The sequence below is a fragment of the Emys orbicularis genome, chromosome 2 (genome assembly GCF_028017835.1).
Source record: "Emys orbicularis isolate rEmyOrb1 chromosome 2, rEmyOrb1.hap1, whole genome shotgun sequence".
NCBI classification, from domain to species: domain Eukaryota; kingdom Metazoa; phylum Chordata; order Testudines; family Emydidae; genus Emys; species Emys orbicularis.
In genome coordinates, this window is record NC_088684.1 from 89,518,358 (window position 1) to 89,534,699 (window position 16,342).

The following is a 16,342-nucleotide window of genomic DNA, read 5'->3' on the forward strand; positions in this document are numbered from 1 at the left end:
TTTTTGAATCAAGGCCTTTTTCATAGGGGCTTTGTGCAGTTTGTTGTCTGACTGCAGAAATCTTAAAGAAATCCCTGTATTTGTACAGTTTATGGTTTGAATATCAAAAATATGCAACATAGCATTGTTTTTAGTATCAGATGTTGTAATTATGAAGCCAGTTGTAAGTGTATACAGTAACTCCTCACTTAACGTTGTAGTTATGTTCCTGAAAAATGAGACTTTAAGCGAAACGATGTTAAGCGAATCCCATTTCTCCAAAAGAATTAATGTAAATGAGGGGGTTAGGTTCCAGGGACATATTTTTACATACACAGACACACAGACAGAGACACACACTTACACTTTTAAACAAACTGTTTAATACTGGTACACAGTGATGATGATTGTGAAGCTTGGTTGAGGTGGAGGATCAGGGTAGGATATTTTCCTTACTGCTAAATGATGAACTAGCAATTGGCTGAGCCCTCAAGGGTTAACTCTCTCACTCTACAAGGCAGCAGGAATGGAGGGAGAGACGCGCATTTCTCCTTTAAGTACACTGCCTTGTTAATTAGATCAGCTTGCTGAGAGGGCAGTTGCTGCAAGCTCCCTCCGTGGCGTGTCCCCCCTGCTCTATGGAAGATGGGGTAAGCAGGGTGCAGGGGGACACCCTGACATTAGCCCCCCCCCACCCCCCACGCAGCAAGCAGGAGTCTCGGGGAGCAGCTCCAAGGCAGAGGGCAGGAGTAGCACATGGCAGGAGGGACAGCTGCAGTTGCTAGCCTGCTGGGCAGCTGTTGCACAGGGAACTTAGGGGAGGGCGGAGCTGATGGGGGGCTGCCGGTCCACCCTGGTTCCAAGCCCCCACCAGCTAGCTGCAAGGGGCTGCTCTTCCTGCAAGCAGTGGACAAAGCAGGTGGCTGCCAAATGACGTTAGAAGGGAGCATTACACAACTTTAAACGAGCATGTTCCCTAATTGATCGGCAACGTAACAACATTAACTGGGATGACTTTAAGTGAGGAGTTACTGTAGTTTGTCACCACACTAACATTGTGCGCTCTCCACACAAGTAAATTGACTAATTCCTGCCTGTATATGAGAGGCAGTGATGTTCCCCTTCCCACCCCCCCTTGTTTTTGTTTGGCAGGAAGGGAGGGAGAAGAGGGCAGCAGAAAGGAATATTAAGTCATGGGTTGTGTCACAGGCTGCTTATTGGAGGAAGCTCTTGGTACAAACCACACAAATGGTTGCCTATGCTATGATCAGGTTGCCCCCCTTCTTCCTTGAGTCTGGTCTCTGAAATGGCTGGACATCTCTCTTGGAGAAGTCCGCTTCCATGAACTCTTCCGTGAGTTTGACTGCTGCCTCCAGACTCAAATGCATGTGTTTTCAAAGCAGCTCTGGAGAAATTTTTCTAATATTATGGCTGCTGCTATTTTCCTCCACACCTTGAATATCTGGCCTTAGCCAGCAGGGAGCCCAGTCAGTTAACTTTTGCAGAAAGGCTAAGTGCCATACTCCATAAGACCACCTAGTGGCACAAAATCTGTATTTTTCTGCCAAAAGGCCTACCCTATCCAGGATGACTGCCTTTACCACATCATAGTTGTGGGTCTTCTCCTTGCACAGGGCCATATAGGCTGCCTAGGCTTCCCCTGATAAATAGGTTGCCACTCAGAAGACCTATGATCCCTTATCCCATCTGGCTCCTGTTGCTACCCTCTCAAAAGTCACTAAAAATGTGTCCGGGTCATCCACTGGGCCCATTTTGCACAGGGTAACCCCCAGAAACTACTGCTGTTCAGTCACAGGATTCACCAGGTTCTGTGTTGCAGACTGTTCAGCTGCTCAGCCTGCTATGCAGGGAGAAACTGCTTTTCCATTTGATGGGATTGCTGGAACAAGTGCATGGTCTCTTGTTTCTCCTTTAGTTGCTCTACCAACCATTGCAGACTCTCCTCCATTGCCCTGATGCTGAATCCTCACACTGGCTCCCTGTCTGATCCTCTGCCACCATGGATGGGGGAATCACAAACTTGGATAAGCGCCCACATGTAACAGGGCATACTCTGCTCCTGCCTTCTAATACCACAGAAACTATTCCAACTTCACTGGTTGTGTATTCACACCATGCCGTTTATGTTCCCTTCACCAACACCTCTATAGCCCCTTGCAGCAGTGCTATTTACAGTGCGGTTTCCTGTGCTCTCAGCCCTTTCCCCAGGGCTTGAGAGATTTCTGAGACACTGGACTCGGCTAGCTCTGTCCCTCTCCCCCTCACTTCCTTCCTGTGTCCTTTTTATCAGTCTTGAGCTGATGGGCTAATTGGCTCTTTAGCTCACCCAGCCCCTCCACTGACCTGATCAGGTAATTAACTTTAATTACCCCCATCCCATTAAGCCTTCTCTGGGACAACTAATTGGTGTCAGAGTGATCAGAGTGCTGGCTCGCATGGTAGCTCCTAGTACTCAAACACAGCCCCTTTTAAAACATGGCCGTTATGTGCTGGTTCAGAAACATAAATGGCTTAAAATCAGTTCATTTTAACAAACAATTGCTCGTGTGTAACACAGCTAACAGTGACATTAGAATGTCATAAAACTTCAAATCTTTTAGGTTTGTTAATTCTTCTTTAAACTTGGATGCATATATTAACTGATAGGATCATAGTTACCTGTGCTGAAATCAAAACTGAGTGAAGAATTTGGTTAAAAGCTAAAAACTGTTATTTTGAGGAATTGTGGATACTACTTTTGATTCAATTGCGTATAGATTTTGTTTAAATTTTCTTTTAATAGCATGATCTCTTTCATTTTACAGGAAGATCTGACATCAAAAGATATTGAAGACATAATTGATGAACTAAAGGCTGGCAGAGTTCCCAAACCTGGCCCAAGGTAAATTGTATTTGTATAATACTGGGGTGAGTAATGAGAGAGAGAATCCATTTGGAAGGGAAGCTATTTTTAATGTTGGCAACTAGTTCTTGGAAAAGTTACTGGATTGATTACTCTAGAACTGAAGGCATTAATTCACTGAACTGCACAGGCATTACAGGCTTTTCCACATTGACCTGCTTTATGCGTAAACCTGAACCTGGAGAGGCTGTGTGTGGAGGTGAGAGGAAAGCTTCATGTCCAGAACTCTTCGGTCCCTGGCCTGTTTGAGACTACCAATGAAAGTGCCAATTGAGGAGATGGTGGGTCTGAAGTGGCTACATACCTGAGAGGAACTGGAATGTGATCACAAACTTTTTTTGCATAAATCACCCAAAACACTACTAGCTAGTAGACTTTTGATCCCTACAAACCTATGCTGGATTTGACGCTTGTGAAAGACTGACTTCTTTTTTTCTTTTCCTTTTTAATTCCCACTGTTCCTGCACAATTTCATACGCATAGGAAGATATATGAATGGGGGAGCTAATTGATGCTGAACAATATCATGATGTATAATCACTTGAACATGCGTTCCCGTGCAGTGCTGTGGCCAAAAGGCTAATACAATCCTTGTTGGATGCATAAACGGGAACCTCAAATTTGTAGGTTATTTTACCTCTGTATTTGGTGTGACCATTCCTGGAATACTGTGTCGAGTTGTGGTGTCCACAGTTCAAGAAAGATGCAGATAAATTGGAGAGGGTTCAGAGAAGAGCCATGAGAATGACTTAAAGGGTTAGAAAACATCCCTTATAGTGATGGACTCAAAACAATCTATTTAGCTTATCAAAGTATGTTAAGAGGTAACTCGATTATAATCTGTAAATACCTATATGGGGAACAAATATTTGATAATGGGCTCTTCTGTCTAGTAGAGAAAGGTATAACATCCAGTGGTTGGAAGTTGAATCTAGACAAATTCAGACTGGAAATACATTTTTAACAGTGAGGGTAATTAACAATGGGAGCAATTTACCAACAGTTGTGGTGGATTCTTCAACATAGGCAGTTTTTACATCAAGATTGTATGTTTTTCTAAAAAATATGCTCTAAGAATTTGGGGAAGTTCTATGGCCCGTGCTATACAAAGAGGTCAGACAAAATGATGATAATGGTCAATTCTGGCCTTGGAATATATGAATCTAAGATGGATCTGAAACAAATAATCAGATGTTGCCGTTGCTGGAGTAAAAAAGCCATTGGCTCCTGGGTTTTTTGTTAAGCATATAGATTTAATTTTTGTATCTATGAAGTATTTTGGTTATCAAGTTCCATATTTGACATTCTACTTGAATGCCTTCGTTTTACCACTAGTATTTTTACAGATATTATATTCTGTTGTTCCTCCTCCCGTTTCTCTCTGCTCATCCTTCAGAGAAACAGGAAAAATGGCAGCCCAAAGATTTAGTTAGACTTGTGTCATTCATGGGTAGAAGATGATTGCTGTAATACTGAGTATTGATGAACAAATCTGATTGCTCTTTATCTTTTCAGAAGTGGACGCTTTTCTTGTGAGCCAGCTGGTGGTCTTACTTCTCTGACTGAACCACCCAAAGGACCTGGATTTGGAGTTCGAGCAGACCTCTAAGCATTTATGTAATAAATTATAAAAACATATTTTGTCTGAAAATAAAATACCGTTAACCTCATTAAAATGGCTTTAATTCAGTTTTTTAAAAAACAGAGAATAGTAGCACCATTGAAGCACATAAAGATCATTAATGATCTGGAGGATGGCGTGGACTGCACTCTCAGCAAGTTTGCAGATGACACTAAACTGGGAGGAGTGGTAGATACGCTGGAGGGTAGGGATAGGATACAGAGGGACCTAGACAAATTAGAGGGATTGGGCCAAAAGAAACCTGATGAGGTTCAACAAGGACAAGTGCAGAGTCCTGCACTTAGGATGGAAGAATCCCATTCACTGTTACAGACTAGGGACCAAGTGGCTAGGCAGCAGTTCTGCAGAAAAGGACCTAGGGATTACAGTGGATGAGAAGCTGGATATGAGTCAACAGTGTGCCCTTGTTGTCAAGAAGGCTAACGGCATTTTGGGCTGTATAAGTAGGGGCATTGCCAGCAGATCGAGGGACATGATCATTCCCCTCTAGTTGACATTGGTGAGGCCTCACCTGGAGTACTGTGTCCAGTTTTGGGCCCCACACTACAAGAAGGATGTGGGAAAATTGGAAAGAGTCCAGCGGAGGGCAACAAAAATAATTAGGCGGCTGGAGCATATGAGTTATGAGGAGAGGCTGAGGGAACTGGGATTGTTTAGTCTGCAGAAGAGAAGAATGAGGGGGGATTTGATAGCTGCTTTCAACTACCTGAAAGGGGGTTCCCAAAGAGGATGGATCTAGACTGTTCTCAGTGGTACCAGATGACAGAACAAGGAGTAATGGTCTCAAGTTGCAGTGGGGGAGGTTTAGGTTGGATATTAGGAAAATCTTTTTCACTAGGAGGGTGGTGAAGCACTGGAATGGGTTACCTAGGGAGGTGGTGCAATCTCCTTCCTTAGAGGTTTTTAAGGTCAGGCTTGACAAAGCCCTGGCTGGGATGATTTAGTTGGGATTAGGTCTTGCTTTGAGCAGGGGGTTGGACTAGATGACCTCCTGAGGTCCCTTCCAACCCTGATACTCTATGCCACAGTAAGAAAAATAATTAGTGCAAAGTGCAAAAAAAAAAAAAAAAAAAATCTGTAGATTGCCAAACTTCCCCCATTTGTAAAGGTGTATGTGAAACATGTTGCCTTGCCCTCACCAAAATCTTTGGGTGAAAACCTTGCTTTCGGTTTTATGAGCACAAAAAGGACAAAATAGTTTACTATCTTATCTGCTGAAGACGCTGTCCTGCTATTGAGGGCATTCATCACTTAAAAATATGTATGTCTAGATGTAGATTACTTTTAAGGCATTATGACCAATATGATTACATTTGGGGAGCAGGGTTTAGGGGAAGAATGAAAAGTACATTATAATTGGCTGATACTCCTGACATGGTATCACCAATCAACAATAAACTTAATAGTGTGGGGAAAAATAAGGAAATAAGTAGCAGATTTACCTCTAACAATCCTGTCACAATCAATTAAGTTTGAGCAGGAAAGATGTGGAAGAAGATCCTTTTGGTACAATCGATCCCACTCCCCAACAATAAGACTTCAATCAATGCTGGGAGGTGATATGATTGCTCTCTATAAATACATTGGGGTGTAAATGGCAGGGAGGGAGAAGAGCTATGTAAGCTAAAGGACAGTGCTGGCACAAGTGAGTATAAATTGGCCATGGATAAATTTAGGCTGGAAATTAGGTGTCTAACCATCAAAGGACTGAGCTTCTGAAACAGCCTTCCAGTGGAGAGAGGGAACAAACCTAACTAGTTTTAAAATAGAGCTTGATAAATTTATGGATCAGATGATATGGTGGGGTTTCCTGCAATAGCAGGGGCCTGGACTGTATATCAAGAGGAGGTCCTTTTTAGTCTTATACTTCTATATGGTAACAGAAAGACAACAAAAACTTGACTGACTAGGTCTTTAACAGGAGCATTCAGGGATTTCTCTATTAGTGGAGAAAGCAAACAAAAACCCTGAGAGCTGAGGGCACTGATGGATTATACCACTGATTGCAAGGTTGGAATCTTCCATCTGCTGAATAGGGGGAGAGAGGAGTACATCCCTTCAGAACCCTTCAGCTTTGGGAGTTCGGGACCATCTTCAACTGAGTTAAGAATCCTTTGAAAATATTTATAAAGAAAAACATCTCCGTGCAATGAAATATCCAGTGTGCACTCTTTTAAACAAATACTTATCAGTAAAATTTCCAGTCAAATATTGCAGAATTGCATAAGAACCATGAAGTGAAACTGACTAGTAACAAAAGAGAAACAGGCGTCCAGTTTCATTGGTTGGGTCAAGAGCAATTCAAAACGTAAGCAAACAGTCTAAAAAAAGAAAATTAAGATTTTTTTCAAATTCATTTAGAATAATCTATTGGGGGTGGTAGCATAACTAAACTATAAGCAATGCATTTAATAAAACATGTAGGGATTTGAAGCTACTTGGCTTTGTGTTCACATAATCCCCAAGAGGTAGTGAAAGTATAGGGGAACTTTGCCCACATAAAAAAAAATCTTTAACTCTTGGTATATCTTTAACTCTTATATTATTGTAGAAGATGAAGAACCATTACAATTTTTAATGTTTATTTGACTTAATGCACTTCACTGAGCTTGGACAGTGAAACTAAACTATCAGTTTCATTTTCTCTTTATAGTTAAATTCACTGTCCAGTTCTCCTGCACTACTGGTACCATCATACTGTTTTCATTTATTTTCAAACATTATCAGTCCATTTCTGTTTTAATTTTGTAATTCTTCAAGCCAAAAACTTTTTAAATTATTTGTGTATCTTCACATTAATTGGTCTTATAAAATTAGGCCAATTAATTAATTAAACAAGCTGTTCTTAAACTGTGGTCCAGGAACTAGTGCTCTGGAGAGCAAAGACCTGGCAGGTAATCTGGAGTTGGCTCTTTTCAGGTGCTTCCATCTCTGTCCAGAATCCACACATTATTGTTACTCTCATCTTCCTTCCTGTTGTGTCAGACACACATTTGTGTCACCTGAAATTACACTGTTGTGAAAAGCTTACAGGGATAATGTCTTGGGCTTGTAAAGTACTTCTCCCAATACGGCACTTATCCTGATTGGGGCCTTTGGGTGCTCCTACTAGATAGATACAGTAGATAAATAATAAGAGGAGCCTGGATGCCAAGAAAAGCAGCTGGAAATGAGGAAGAGCTAGCCTAGCTCCTTTAGTGAGGATTGTTGATACATAAGAGGAAAAGAGTGGGAGTGAGTACCTAGGGAAGAAAGGAGAGCATATGTGCCAGTATGGCAGGAGAGTAGGTGGAGGAAAGGATCAGCTGACTGGGAAGCATGTCCCACGAAAAAGTGGCCGGGAACTAGGTGCAAAGAAAGGAAGAGGACAAGTTTCAGAAAGGGGTGATAACATACAAAAGTAAAATTAGATTTTTTTTCCACAAAAGACAAAACATCCCATTAAAAGATAGCTAAAATTACATACATTTTGTTTCCTTTAACAAATTGTTATAGTTAGCACTGTGATGTTATGCTGTTGCATTTGTCCAGGTAAGTGTTCAGCATGATCATTAAGGGAAGGGGAGGTTAATTATGAAGCAGTCTCACAATAAAAATGATCTGCACAAAGGAAAAAGATTGAGAACTCCAGAATTGCTTTAACCCATGCACATAAACAACTATTTCAAATGGAGACAAATTAAGACAGCTTTTGAAATATTTCCTGAAGTCAATCTTTTATAGTCCTCAACTTTCTAAAAAATGCAAAAAGCTGAGCCAAAAATAGCTAAATATCATAGTACATGTTTATTTTATCAGATTTCCCTACCTCATTTATATTCCTAATTAATGTTGAAAGGTTTCTACTTTTTTTAGCTTACAAAAAAGCAAGTGTCCTCATTCCCTACAGCTGTCTCAAATATAGTATACTTCTATTGATCTAAATTAAAATATATGTTTTATTGAACTATATATGAAATTTAATAATACAGTAGAACCACAGAGCTACAAACACCCCAGGAATGGAGATTGCTTGTAACTCTGAAGTGTTCGTAACTGAACAAAACGTGGTGGTTCTTTCAAAAGTTTACAACTGAACATTGACTTAATACAGCTTTGAAACTTTACTATGCAGAAGAAAAATGCCCCAATCAGGATAAGTGCCTTATTGGGAAAAGTATTTTACAAGCTGCTTTCCCTTTATTTTTTTAGTAATTTACATTTAACACAATACTGTACTGTATTTGCTTTTTTATTTTATTGTCTCTGCTGCTGCCTGATTGTGTACTTCCGGTTCCAAATGAGGTGTGTGGTTGACTGGTCAGTTGGTAACTGGTGTTCGTAACTGAGGTTCTACAGTACCATCAGATGTGCCTATATTTAATTATTACATTGTTTATTTTATACCATCCCAGCACTTTGTTTTCAGTATGCTGCAGAGTATTATCTTTAGGTTTCAATCCATTAAGATAAATTAGGCAGTTTACACCTCTCAAAGGTATTGTTTCAGGCTTTTTGTAAATTCTAGTGCATTCACATACACTTAGTTCACATTTCAAACATTTCTTTTCAACCATAACAGAAACAAGGTACATGTATTTTAACAAAAGGCTAGACCCTGGAGCACACTTCAGTGGTAAAGGGTGAATTCCATAACCATTAAATACATGGGCCCTGGCTACTACTAATGCTGACACAAGTCTTAATTGATCATTGCAGAAAGTTCCTGCTTGTGTACATATGGCAAAGTGCATGATGCTAGACTTTCAAAAAAACAAGCCCAAGAATGACTAGAGAGGATCTCCAGGCCTATCAAACACTGACATTAAAGGGATCTTCATCCCCACTAATTCTGGGTAAAACTGCATGCTCACTTTTACAATGGTTAATGAAACCACAGATAACATAAATACAGAGAGATGCCACTTTAACTGTAACTAATCAACTGGAACAAGTCAATGGTGGAGCGTGCTTTTGCGCAACTGAAAGCAAAACTGAAATGGCTGTTAACCTGCAGTAACAGTTTAGTGACTAATGTAGCCATTATAATATCTGCCAGAAAACAGTAGACACTCCTTGGTAGCAACATATAGGTGCTCTTTTGCTATGTTGCGCCTAAGCACCTGTTGCTGTTATAGTGTTGGCTGACCAAAAGCATATGAAGAGTTAAGTGTGTTTTGGAAAGTGGGGGAGCAGCCAGGTTGTGGTGGGAAGAAATTGTAGGGTGGGGGAGAATGGGGCAGGGGAGCCCCCATTCAGCAAAATGAGTGCCGGGAACAGGCTGATGCTCCAGGTGGCAGCTTCATGCTCCGCACTGGCAAGGGATGGATGGCTGGGGAGGGTACCATACACAGCCTGCATGGAGGGGGGGGGGGGGGAAAATGCAGTGAAGATGGGGGAGGGGAAGGGGACAGGTAAATGCCCTGAGGAGCGCAGTCCCCTGATCCCCCATTGCAAAATAGCACATCCACATCCTGCTGCCAGCAACCGAGATGGAGGGGACAGCTCAGTGCCCAGGGGGGTCCCCAATACGCCCCACTGCAAAATAGCAACCACCACCACCACCTGCAAGCCAGATATTGAGGAAGGATGGCGGAAACTTTCCAGATGCACCTCTACTGCTCCCCCCCCCCCCGAAAAAGCCCTCTCTTCCAGACCCTCCTCCCAAACTCCCCCCTACACATGGCCTCCATGCAGGCTCTGTCAGACAGGGCAAATGGACAAAGCTGTGTGCCCTGGAGCTGTGCTGAAGATTCAGTTTGTGGGGGAACACCTCTACATGGCCCATCAAGCTCCGCCCCAGATGTGACATCACAAATGGTGCTCTTATGCCGTGGATATGTTGCTGTTACCGACTGGACAATTCACGATAGGGAAAGTGTTCCCAGGGTAAATGTTTCTCGTAAGTGGTGATTGCTCTTACAAGGTATTGCTGCAAACAAGCATCTAATGTAACATGAAATCAGAGGAGGCACTGTGACTTCCAGCAATCGATGCACAGCTTGACAACTGTTGCACCCAAAGCTGTTACTTATATTAGCATGTGCTATAGTTTGTGCACAAACTTTCAAAACGATGGTGAGAAATGGGGCTGGAGCAGTGAAGTAAATGTTTCTTGGTTTTATTTAATCGTTTCTAGTGATGCTGGATTTCCTCTTTGTGTATTCTGTATAAACTTTTGTTAATTGTCTATTTCTCTTGCTTTGCATAGTGAAGGAGTTTATGGAGGAGCAAATTTTTATTTTATTGATAGCATAACAACTGGGAGTTGCTGCTATGAAGAGCCTTTATGTGCTTTGGTAGTAATGGTTTTATGCATTTATCTTATGCTTTACTAGTAGTTTGTATTACTTTTGGTGAGGAAGTATATGGAGTAGTTAAATGATGGTGTCTTGATCATAAACACTATGATGTGATAAGTGCACAGTGCCGTATTTTCCAGAAACTTTGTTATTAAACACAAGATTGAAGACCAGCTGTAACAGAAATCAGTTAACCTGTACACTCTACAAAGACCAATATAGAAATTAAATTTCTCAAATCCATCTAATTGGGATTCCTGTTTTCCATTCCATGACCTAGGAAGGCATGGAAGTCTAGGGAATGACTAAGGGAGCCTGAGTAGGGGGAAAGTCAATCTAAGTAACATTGTCCTGTTGTATTAGGCCAACCTGTTTATTTTTCTTGTGCCCTTATCTATTCATTGAAAATATCCCATTGGAACTGCTTATTCTTTCTTATCTCCTTATTCCAGAAATAGTAAGCATCATTTCTGGTTTCCTGCTTGAATCTGTCCTGTCTCTTAATGAGTCTCATTTTGTTCAGACTTTTACCTGGGCTCCAAGTCTCGATGCATGACCAGAAATAAATTTCCCTTGCTCTGCTGTTTTCCTGAACCTCAGTTGTTGGGCATCTACTGCTGTGGATCCAATTTGTTATCACACCTTCTTAGAGGCAGCCATATTGGTGAGTGAAATGAAATTAAATGAAAGAGTTCATAGTATTGCTATAGCAATAGCCAGTCCATCACTTGAATGCAATTAAAGTAACAATTTCAGTTCAGTTTCAGATTACAGTGACATTTTACAAGGATCTCTCTCTTTGGACAAGAGCTGGAAAGGACATATTAAATTCACACACTTGATTTCCAAGAGTAAGGATGGAGATGTTGTGTTAATGTAGAATGGAAAGAAGAAGCAGGGGCACTTGCAATGGCTATCTATTGCAGGCAAACAAAAACAAAAAAACCCAACCTTTTGTGGAGGGTCGCAACAAGGGGAAAAGGCAATTTTCAAGGAACTGAGGGGAAAGGTTGGGAAGACTACGATGGATTGCCCCAAAATTGGATTGCAAGGCTGGAGCATTGTTTTGATTTTTTTCCTATATAACTCCCAAGGGCCGGGGAAAAATAAGAAATAAAATTAACGGGAATCTCCACTAGATTTCTAGTAATGTATTTAATGTCAGGCAATGGTCATGATAAGCAGTTTTCCCCCAACTTTCATAGTTTGTGTTATCTGTACATCACTTTGCCAACAACATATGCCTCGAGCGGTTTCCATGCACTGAATTACAGGGCAAAGCTAAATGCCACTTCATCTAAATATGAGCAGAATGCTAGTTAAGTTCCCTGCCTGGCATATATGCCATTATAGCTACATTGTAATATATAAAATGCACTATGCTTTTGCTGTAGTGCCCAACATGTGATTTGCAATAAAGTTATTATTTTTTGCCTTTTTTTATATTGCAGTTTGTAATTTTCCCTCACTGCTATTTTGAGTTCACCCATCTGATAGAGCTGAAGCTGATGCTGCACATGCCAAGCTGAACATTTTTATCTTAACCAGGAGCAGTGGTTCATGTACCTGCCAGCACAGGGGATGTATTAGGGAACTGAACTGGGTTGACCTACAGAGGAACTTGGCAGCTGCACTTGTGCAGCAAAGAGATGGAGACAGAAAGACTGGGAAGGAGAAGGTTACTGGTGGAACTGAAGTGGTAGCATTACACAACAGTGAAAGTGTCTCTCTCTTTCCTTTTATTAATCCTAATGGTGGCTTTTCTAAGAACCTGGGAAACTCTTTTTCCAACAATCAAGATTGCAAAATCAGCCATCTTCTCTAGATGACCCCTCACCTGCCAATTCCTCCTTCTGTATTGGCTCAACTGCTGTCTGTAGATCCCCACAAATATATCCTGCAAATGTATACAAGAGCTCTTTGTTTGTCTCCTTGTCCTGATGGACTGCACTGTATGGACTTTGTGCTATCCAGAAGCACCTTTAATTATGTGGAAGGGTGAGCCTTCAGGCTTTGATCCAGATCACTGTGCAAGAGGCACGTTTTCTGCCCTGAGAAGGACCGACTGTTATTCTTCCATGTCTTGTTATACAGGACTTCCAGGCTCTTTGTCTTCTCTTGGCACTTCTTCTCCCCTCTAAGCATACATCTACACTTCCCAGCTCACACAGATGTACCCCCCACTATCTCTGCTTGAGCTAGCACCTAAAAATAGTGTGTCAGCAGCAGCACAGGCAGTGGCTTGGACTAGCTGCCCCAAATACAATCCCGCCAGAGTCCCTGGGTGGCTAGCCTCAACTGCCACAGACACACATATTTTGAGGCACTCGCTCAAGCAGTTAGCATGGCTACATCTACACAAGCTGGGAATCACACCTGCCAGCTCAAATGTAGATGTACCCCATCTGATGACCAGTTCAGCCAGTCACACATTAAAATACTGTGAATGAACAAGTGCAGCTGCCCTTGCATATGGTCTCCAGTGCCCATGTCAGCCTCAGGCCAGCTGGCAGCACCCTTGTTTGGTAGCTTCCAAGACATGCTAGTAACAGAATCAAGTAGCGCACAATTGAGCTCTATGTTGGGCACAGTGCTATTTGAATAGGAAAGTGGCTTCCAGAAAACTTGATCCCTATGTTGCAGAGTTCAGAATGCATATCAGACAGGCTGCCTAAGCAGTGACCAATACCCTGTGGAATGGTAGCAGTAGGAATATTTGCTTTTAGGGGGCTGCAGCAATCTCTGTCCATGCATACATTGCAAAGGTAGAGATTGGTATAGTGGAGGACCATACAATGGTTCACATTGCTCAAAAAAAGTTAGTTCAAAAAAGTGCTTGGAACTCCTGTGCACCACTTCAAACACTTGTGGGTGGGGGGAAATGAGGTGGGTTACAGGTATGCCACGCTAGGGAGAACCAGAAGTCAAATTTCTCTAGTATACATAAGACCACAGCAACTGAGTGACAGTGGAAACATAATTCAGGAGACCAGGCTTATGCTAGCAGTGCCCAGCTGTGACCGTCTTCTGTTCTGACAACTTTCTCAATGACTTATTTGATTCTTGGCACAAATAAGGACTCATTTGCCTGCAATGTGGCAATGAGATGACTCCTCTGTACGAGTTTATGTTGTAACTATGACTAATTTTTCTCTTATATCTTGTTCTATCTTATTTCTAAGATGACTATCACTGGGGTAACTTAGCACCTAATGATTTTAGAGGTGAACTGCAATGGGGAAAATATAGTGTGAGCTCTTTGTTGCTTATGTTGTACAGAAGAGATCTATGGAGTATTTTTATTTTTTGCCTTTTTTTTTTTTACACTTGAAATTCAAATCTGCTTCTTTTGCAAGACTATGCGGCTGACTACAGAATTCGTAGGATTACCACATTGACCAAAGAAATTAATGCTGATTGACAGAGAAATTTTTATTCAAAGCATTTAAGTTTTTGTTTTATTTCCATCTTGAAAAATTCATCTTGTAGAGAATTAATATTTGTGATTTGTACAGAAGCTATTAATAGAGAAACTCTTATTTCTGGCACACTTAGCAACTAAGAATTTTCTAGAAGGAGCTTAGGCATGCCAGTTGAAAGGGAACTCAAGAGAATAGACTTGTGCCCAATTTTCCCTGCCTCAAAATGCCAAACTTCAAAGGTCTGATCTACACAATAAAATGTTTCTAAAAGTTGCTCACCAGCTCATTGATGATATCAATGTCAGTATTAGCAAGCATAGGATTTTTTTTTAAAATTTCCTTGTGTAGATAGATCTTAGGAGCTAGGAGTATATTAATAAAATACAAAATAGCTTTGAACAAATATCTAACCAAATATCTATGGAAGATGTTTTGTTAAAGTTTCAACAACCATTCCTCTTTTATTAAAGAATAAGAGAACAATCCATGTTTGAGTCTTGAAAGACAACCTCCAGAAAAAACAAAAAAGATAAGACTTGACACTGCTAAGGTTTAAGATTGAAAAATAAAAAGGGAAAAAAGCTTAAAAAAATCCAAACTTATAGGCCAACTTTATATCTCATTAAAAAGCAGGTTAAGTCAATAAAATTTTCCTAGTTTATTGCTGCTATAAGGGGGACAAAGTAGAAATCTTGATAGGTATAATGCCCTTCCTGTAGTATACTGCTAGATACAGATAGGAGACATGATATAGGGGATGGTGGTGCTACAATTATATACAATATTCCTGGGGGAATTCTGCAGACTGCACCACTGCACATGTGCAGACTATACGTCCCCTGCAGATTTCTTTGCTTCCCTGCAGAAAAAATGACTTTTTGACAAGGAAGCAAAGGGAAGCCATAAGAGAGGTCATGAGACCCTCCCCAACAGTATTTTTTGGGTGCCCCAGGCAGCCTGCTGGGAGGTAAATCACTGTGGAGCAGAGGACAGGACTGGGGAAGACCCGGCAGATGGCTCCTACCCTGCAGTGGGCTCAGCTGCTAGTCCCAGCTGGGCTGGGGGGGACAGGACTTCCTCTTCCCCATACCACATCTGGGACTGGGTTAGACCTACACCCAGATTTCTCCCACAGCTGCAGGAAGCTCAGCAAACTCCCCCTGCCACTTCCTGCACCCATCGCTCCTCAGCTGCAGGGGGAGTGATCCCCGTACAGGGCCCTGCTCCCTCATCCACCCAATCCCCATACATCCAGACCCCCTCATAGCCCCTCCTGCTGAGCCTCACCCCCCCTGCACTGAGAACCCCCCATCCCCCAGACCACCCTGCCAAGCCACCTGCACCCAGATTCCCCCCCCCCAAGCTCCAACCAACTGCACCTGGATCCCCACTCCCCTAGCAGCTAGATCCCCCACTGAGCCCCCCACACCTTGCTCCTCCCACACACCCAGACCCCTCTGCTGAACCCCAACCACCTTCACCTAGACCCCCCTGCAGAGTCCCATAACTGTTGCCCCCAGATCCCCCACTCAGCTGCCTGCACCAATTGCCCCCCCCCCCACAACCCTCTCAACTTACACCTGGATTCCCCCCCCCCCACTAAACCCATCCACACTTGGATCCTGCCTTGCTGAGCCTTCCTGCCCACACCTGATGCACCTGTCACCGAGGCACAGGGCCCTAGGATGTTTCTGGGGTAGGCCTGATCCTTGTGCTGTGTCAGGGTTGAGTACAGCCTCACCACTGAGTCCCTGTGGGGGGGCAGCACAGTGATCTCCCACCTCTGTGCAGCCATTGGCCTGTGCTCTCCCTGCCATGCTGAAGACTCCACATTTGACAAATAAAATTTGCAGAATTTTAAAATATTGTGCACAGAATTTTTATTTTTTTGGTGCAGAATGCCCTCAGGAGTAATTCAGGGCAGGAAACAGTACAGTATCAAATTTCAGGTTGTGTCATCTGTATGGATGCTCAAACATTGGCATATGAAAATGGATTATTTCCTTTAAAAATACTGGGGGGAAAGCATGCTGTTTTTAAAAACACTACAAACGTACTAATCCTGTAAAAGGCGATTAGAATTAAGTCCAACTCG

At 42.1% G+C, this 16,342-nt stretch overlaps 1 protein-coding gene across 1 annotated transcript in view; it reads left to right on the forward strand.

Annotated features, from left to right (window-relative positions):
- The window catches only part of NDUFV2 (NADH:ubiquinone oxidoreductase core subunit V2), a 37,591-nt gene extending 33,013 nt beyond the window's left edge, over positions 1-4,578 (forward strand). The window contains exons 7-8 of the mRNA XM_065398588.1: positions 2,805-2,881; positions 4,418-4,578. Of these exons, the coding sequence (XP_065254660.1) occupies positions 2,805-2,881; positions 4,418-4,511 (171 nt within the window). The 3' untranslated portion in view covers positions 4,512-4,578. The remainder of the gene's footprint in view (positions 1-2,804; positions 2,882-4,417) is intronic.
- Positions 4,579-16,342: the final 11,764 nt, after the last annotated feature.